General features: G+C 29.5%; 1 protein-coding gene across 1 annotated transcript; it reads left to right on the top strand.

The window, feature by feature from the left end:
• The first annotated feature begins 1,498 nt into the window (after positions 1–1,498).
• Positions 1,499–7,110, top strand: LOC126698542 (hyoscyamine 6-dioxygenase-like). The gene is made up of 4 exons (XM_050395850.1): positions 1,499–1,769; positions 1,932–2,182; positions 2,292–2,598; positions 6,657–7,110. Exons 1-4 carry the CDS (start codon positions 1,575–1,577, stop codon positions 6,903–6,905), a joined length of 1,002 nt encoding a protein of 333 aa, XP_050251807.1. The 5' UTR covers positions 1,499–1,574; the 3' UTR covers positions 6,906–7,110.
• The last annotated feature ends 859 nt before the right edge of the window (positions 7,111–7,969 follow it).

Raw genomic sequence — 7,969 nt, 5'->3', positions numbered from 1 at the left:
GACACTGAAGCATCAGGAGCATGACTTGAACAGGTAAAAAGACATATAAAAGGTCAGGAATACAGAATAGGACCTTAAACAAGAAGGGCTGAGGACGTCAAAATCATCATTTTCTCCCGAGGAGTCGAAAAGCAAGATTTTAAGGGGTTATTGTGGGGGCCATTTAATTAGGAGGTACTGTTAAAGCTGTACTAATTAGGCCAATGGCCCAATCCAAGGACATTGGACCATTCGAGGATGTTCAGATGAAATTATAAGGGGAACGGAATAAAGAGAAGAGTAGAGATAATAAGAGATAAGTCCAACGAATGTCCGAGGAGAAAAGTCATCTCGGTATCTAGTGTCCGAGGTCAGTAAGAGTGTCATATCATCATGGACCTTCTTCAAAGTTACATCACAAATAAGGGTTGGATGTTGGACAAGGGGTAGGAAAAGGAAAAGGGCAAACAAATATCTTCAAAAGCTGCTACCTCCGCATTAAATGCCTCTCAACCAACTCTTTGGCCGCATTAATGTGGAAGTGATGCCTGAACATTGATCCAGCAGCCTTACAGCTATTGGTTGATGGTTCTGGGAGTTGCTGGATGGGACAGGAAGGAGTTCCCCGAATCTAACCTACACGTGTGTGGTAAGGATGATACCAAGATTGTAGTATATAACTTGGGAAGATGTACTAAAAAAGGGGATCGGAAAAAACCAAGTAATTTGAAAAGAAGACTGCGAACTCTTGTATAATCTTATTGTTTAACAAGTACAATATAATATAAACTCCTCGAGTTACTCCAATGACAGATTTTTTCATCTTACGTGTGTCTAACAGTCTTATATTACCAAATTTAATCGTTTTTCTTCTGGAGTAGATCTAATTCTTTCATCCACACTCTACAAATTTATTGTTTGGGCCACTTGGACTAGAACCCAATCCTATTTTGGGTCCAATCCAATTTTCAGTCCTTACAACTATATAACAAAATGAGTATTATATATGGGTCTCAAAAAAATAAAAAACTATTGTTAAATGAAATTACCAAGCATCCGCGCATGAGGACATTATCTAGTTAGAGTAATTATAGGTTTACATTACTAGCACAATGCAAGCTAAGAAGTTTCCAAATAATTAAGTCAATCTAAGTTATTTAGACTATTACTAAGCTGAAAGTTCTAATTATAACTAGTCTTTTTAAATATTATATAAGTTGTGACAAATTAATAGTGTTAAAATACAAATTTAACACCCAAAAAAAAAAGAAAATTCCCAATGTGCCTACTAAGTAATATGGTTCAGTAACTTTAAAAGGTAACATATTATGGATTGGCAAAACTAACAAAAGGCAAATAATGATTCAGTACTATAATACATACTAAAAAGGTAACATATTAACATGTATCATTTTTAAGAGGCCAGGGTCCACTTGTCGTGGTGCAATACGACAGAAGAGGAAAATGTAATGTTATCTTTCTTCAACAACTTGTCAACTTGTGGAAGCTTTTAGAGGATTTGTATAAGTTGTTGGTGGCCGACAGTCTCTTCACACCAGACATTCCTTTTCCTTTATAGATCTGAGTTGCAAGTCATGGAGCACCTTGTTTCAAGCTGGTGCAATGATCGATCCTTGCCAGAATCATATATACTCCCACCGGAAAAAAGACCAGGGAAGCTCACTGTTCCTCTAGCCAACAATATTCCAGTGATTGATCTTGGGGGTCATGATCAAACAGATTTAATTCAACAAATTCTGGAAGCTTGCCAAGAGTTTGGATTCTTTCAGGTTCCAACCACATCTTTTCTTTCTATTATTTTATCAGACAATGATTTATTTATTCCTACTAGATGCTTGGCATCAAACATGATCACAATATGAACCACTTTTGGCAAACTTTTTTCATATTTTATAAGTTTGTGTTATGCTATGTTTTGTACCACCTAATAGGTGATCAACCATGGAGTCCCTAGCAACTTAATGGATGAGGCCATGAGTGTTTTTAAGGAGTTTCATGCATTATCTGCCAAGGACAAGGCAATCGAAACTTCAAAGGACCCCAATAAGAGCTGCCACATCTACACAAGCAGTCCAAATTATGCAACTGAAAAGTTTCACCTCTGGAGGGATGGATTGGTGCATCATTGTAATCCTCTAGAGAAATACATCCAATTTTGGCCTGAAAAACCACCTAGATATCGGTAAATTCTCATAGTCATAGACATATAAATTTGTTCTTTCATGTAGTGACTTGGACATATATAAGAACAAAAATGAAAATCATTATGTTTCATGTGAAACCTTTTTCAGAGAAGTTGTTGGGCCATATACAGCTGAAGTAAGCAAGTTGGGCTTTAGAATTTTGGAGTTCATTTCCCAAGGCTTGGGAATCAGCCTTGGTGGACTTGGTGGAAATCAAACACTGGTGGTCAATCACTATCCGCCATGCCCAGACCCAAGCTTAACCTTGGGCTTGGGCAAACATATGGACCCAGTTTTCATTAATATTCTTCTTCAAAGTGATGTATACGGGCTTCAAGTCTTCAAGGATGAGGAATGGATTGGTGTTGAACCCATTCCTAACGCTTTTGTGGTTAACATTGGTTATCCGTTGCAGGTACATATATCTTCACAAGCTCTTAGTATATATATAAACTAGTTGGATGCCTGTGCGTTGAACGGTTTTGGTTAATAACTTATTAAATATAATATATAATAATGCATTTAAGAAATAATAAATTAAATGAAATATTTTTATTCATAATTCTCTTTAACAGTACCAATTGTCTAATAAAACTAAACAATAAAAATTGATATCAACATTTAACAAAATAATATGTCCATGTAAATTAATATTTAAGCATTAAATCAGTATCAACATAAAATTCACAAATTATAAGCTATCCAAATGTATAAGCATTAAAAAAATAAAAATAAAAATTCCATTTTCTATATATATATATATATAAAATATAATATAAAAGAATTGATTGAGTATTACAACTCTTAGCCTACTTGATGATGTGAAATCCTACATTGTATTATACTTGGGTAATGCAAGACTTATTTAAAATTTATATGGAAATAAATTATAATCATATTGATAATAAGTGAGCCATATGATAAAATGGATTAATTTTATAATATATATATAACTTCGTGCAAGTATGGTATATAGTATATAAATTTTATTATATATATTGAATTAAATTTATTTAAACTCCCACAAACATTTAGTAATAGAATTACAGTTGAAGAGAATTTATATTTTAGATGATAGAGTTTTATGTAAAGTAAATTATTGGTAATATTTTTTTAATTTTCAGTAACCAAACAGTTTAAACACTTGTCAGAAAGAAAAAAAAAACGTTAATAATGCATTCTATGAAACCCAATAAATAGCCTTGGTGTAGTTATCGAATTATAAAAAATAAAAAATAAAAACCAATGAAATAAAATGGGAATCTACCTCAAAATCCAATATTAATAATAAGTAAAAGGACGAATATTAAAATTGAGTTAAAAAATGAAATTGAGATAAAATGGGAATCTACCTTAAAAGCCTATACAACTTTTTCTTTACATCCTTCGGATTGAGTGTCAAGAGTCTTCAACAATCTTAGAACCCATGGAATCTTCTACAACAATGCTGAAAAAGAAAAGAAAAGAAAATATAAAATAACATTTATATAGCAATAACTAAAATTGAAAATACAAATCAAAAAGAAATTAAAATCTAAGTTAAAAAAATAGAATAACATTGATTACAACCTTTAAATTGTATGTCAATTTAGGAGTCTTCAACAATTTTATAGGATGCTTGCTTGGAATGACCTATGAAAAATCGAAAATAAATTTTAAGAAAAAACTATTACAACATATAACAAATGAAATGAAACATATACCAATAGCTAAAATTGAAAATATAAATCAGAAAGAAAATTAAACTAAATTAAAAATAAAACTGTATATTATACAACCTTTGAATTTAATGTCAATTTAAGAGTTTCCTATGACAAAATTGAAATAAAGATAAAAATAATAGATCTAAAACTATATAAAAGAAAGCGAATGGAACATGAATTTCATCGATCCTTTAAGAGATCCAATTCCCTAATGAAAAACAACAATATTTGACTCCATAATGAAAAACAACACTATTTCAAAAGTACTAAGAATTAGCTTTCAATTCCTACTAAAAAAAAATAAGTATGAGAATCACTAACCTTTGTTGTTTGTTGTTGGACTGAGATTGTGATAGGGTGATAGATCGAACATATTAATAACACAAATTTCTTTACCTTTCCATCTTAATGTTACAAATTGCATCTAGATTGTACCTACCTTTTGTGATGGCATAACATCTGTTATCTTAGATTCATTGGATACAATAAACGATTTTTGCCCATGGAAAGTAGATGGAACATAACCTAATTGATATAGAATTTTAAGATAGAGAAACTGTACAATTTTTTTGGAAAAGATTATTACAAATTAGTTGTACTTTTCTTTAGTTGCTTTATAACTTCTTTGGATAAAGTTATGTTGATAACAACTTCTTCTTTTTTGTGGGTTTTTATTTTATTTTAATTACAATGACTTTTTAGATAAATATAACAAATTATTTGTTCTTATCAACCCTTCTTCTATTGTTTTATCACTTCTTAGGATAAATTAGTTTTGTTCTTTGTGTATTTATTTTATTTTGTTTTTAAATTTCTACGTTTGATAATTAGGTTTTTTAAAAAAAATCATATCCTATTTCCTTACAGATCAATCACGTTTTGTTTTTTTTTTTAATTTTTAATTTGGTTTTTGCCTTTCATTCTATTCATAATTTCATATGACCTTTATTTATTTATTTATTTATTTATTTTTTAGTTTGGTAATATAACACATTGATTAACAATTCTATTTTCAATAGGATTTAATTTTTTTTTTTTTTTAACATTATGTTGATATCAACATTTTTTTTTCATTCTATCCATAAAAATATGACCTTTTTTTTTCTATTTTTTTCATGGGATAACAACAAACACGTTTATTAGAAATCCTAATTATAATTAGATATGGTGATATATTTAATCAAATTAAGGTTTTTATCCACTTAGAAATTATAATTGAAGAAAACTTATATATATATATATATATATATATTTTTTTTAAACTAAAAATTTAAAAAAATTTCTGCAATTTGGTGCCGTCACTTGGTGCAACCACGACATTTAAGCCCAACTTTTATTATATATAATATGATATAATAGAATGGTGACCATTACAAACACTCTAGGGTACACATAGCACACAAGTCACAATTTATTTGCATGTACTTTGGGTACACTAGTAATTATCCTATATAATGCTCTTTTTTATTTTTTATTTTTATTTAATGTTATAATGTTTAAAAGTAATATATAAATAATCGCGTTTTTTTTTTTTTTTTTAAGAAAGAGGTAAGATAACATAGAATAATGTTTAAATATGAGATAGAAATAGTGTCCTAAGTTTTAGGCCAAATGAAAAAGATAAAGGAAAAAACATAAAACTTAGTAACGGTAAATTACTATTTTAACTAGTTTGTGTTTTTTTAATATAAAATTATTTAACTAAAAGATAGGAGTATTTTAGAGAGTTTAAGAATTTTTGTGAGGATATTTTAGTACACAAAATGTTGAAACCCAAACAAAAAATCTTGTTATTAATAGTATAAAATAGATACTTGCTAATTCATAACAATAAGATGTTTAACTAGTGAAAAGTGAAAATTAGCCTATAGTTCATTTGATGTGTGATACTTCACAGTAATGATTTGAATTATGAAGGCGTTATGTAAACAATTGTTGGCTCTTACATTGGGTTTGATACAACACGATTGCAAAAAGCTCTAATTGTTACAAATAGTAACCAAATACGAACATAGGTTGTTACAAATAGTATTCTAATACGTATTTCACACTCGCTTTATGAAAAAAAAAAAAAAAAATTGTCAATATGCCAAATAAAGTTTAACTTAAAAAAAAAAAAAAAAAAAAAAAAAAAAAAAACTTATCTCTTATAAAATCATAAAAATAATTAATCAAATTTTTTTTTAGGGATAGTAGTAGAAAACCACCTAAACTTGTACCCCAAACCATGAAAACTTACCATCATCACCCAAATTGTGACTATTTTTATTTTTTATTTTTAATTACATCCCGCAACGTGATTGATGGTTAAATTTAACAAACATGTGCTTGCACATAGACCATAAAAATTATAGTTCATTAAGTGGGAAAAAAATGTAACTTTCAAGTTATCATTAATTTTAGAGATTAAATTCTATAAGGATGGAGTGTAAATACACCATTTAATAAGTGATTGTTACATCAGCATTTTACTTAAAATTCAATACATCTTACCACACCTAATAACATCTCGATAGATTCCCAATTTAGTTGGATTTATGTATGGGTATTAGAATTGATTGAGTGTGATTGTATTTATTCTTAAATATGTGATAAGATGATGTGGCATGTTGGGATTGGAGGGGTAAAACATGGGTTTTACATCACGTCCTTATAGAATTTAATCTCATATAAATATATATATACTTTTTTTTTCCTAGGTGCAATTAACTAGTTTCTTTAATGGCTTTTTTAATTATTGTTCTTGGAATTGTGTCGCATTGAGTTGTAGATTATCAGTAACGGGAAGCTGAAAGGTGCTGAACATCGAGTGGTGACAAATTCAAATGTAGCTCGAACAACTGCTTCCTACTTTATTAATCCATCAAATGAAACACTTATAGAACCAGCAAAAAGTTTGGTTGACGCAAGCCACCCAGCGCTTTATAAGTCCTTGCCATACAAAGACTTTCTTATCAAATACATAGCTGCTTCTACTGACAGTAAAGCATTAGAGGAGGCTTTACGTGCTACTGTATGATTTCCTGTGAGATAAAAGCTATTGTACTTCATGAATAAATGTATGGCCATTGATATCAAACAAGCGAACATTAGTTGGTTAACATCAAACTAGCAAACTGCAAAACCCTAAAGTTAGGTGGATCATAATGATAAATGTCACTGCCAACTCTCGTTTGGAATTGGTTTGTACTACATTGCACTAATAATATGATGAGCTTTGTTAATAGGTGCTTTTAGAGAATTTATTAATAGACCATTTTATAAAAAGTTTCTAAAAATGTTTTTCAAACCAACGCCCTTAGTGCATCTGTTACTTTTCATTGTCATCATTGTTTTATTTAATAAAATTTTATTGTCATGAACACCAATTAAATATAAGATTTTGAATGCATTGTAATATATTATGGATTGGCAAACTAAATAAAAGCAAATAATGGTCGTATATATTGTAAGATGATAGTTCACATGTGGAAAAACATATCTGAACAACAAAATGAGTTGTTTTGTTTTGATGGTGTTAGGAAATTTAGTGTTGGCAAAATTTCGATTCAAAAGTTTTAGTTGTAATTGCACATTTCCATGTATTTGAGTTTTAATTAAATTGTAAATTGCATAATGTCATTGAAGATTATATTCAGACGAAAGAGTTCAAAGTGCTACAACAGGAATTTCATTAAAGCAAGAATCAATATGTCAGGTGAGACTTTGAGCAAAGTTGTCATAATTCAAAATTCAGTTACACATAACAATTCACCTGAAACTCACTCAAAACTCAATCGAGTGAGTTTGCCTAGGAAATTCAAAATTAGTTTATCCACATAATTTTTGTAGCCAACCCATCCTCAATTGTGATACATATATGAACGAAAATAAAAACCCTAAAATTAGTAGAAGAATGTAGAGACTACCAAACCCTTGAGAAAAAAACCATTGCAACTTAAATACCTCCACCTCTCCATATTGCTAAACCTTTGAGAGGAGGTTTAATCCAAACAATGGAGTATCCCAGAGATTGGATTTGCAGTTAGCAATTAACCTGTGTTATTGGATTGCTATGAAGATAAATAATTGGTGTAGACTATT

Source organism: Quercus robur, chromosome 9 (genome assembly GCF_932294415.1).
Source record: "Quercus robur chromosome 9, dhQueRobu3.1, whole genome shotgun sequence".
In the NCBI taxonomy this organism is placed as follows: Eukaryota; Viridiplantae; Streptophyta; class Magnoliopsida; order Fagales; family Fagaceae; genus Quercus; species Quercus robur.
Note: the sequence above shows the minus strand (reverse complement) of the source record. Positions and strands in the feature narration are given on the sequence as shown.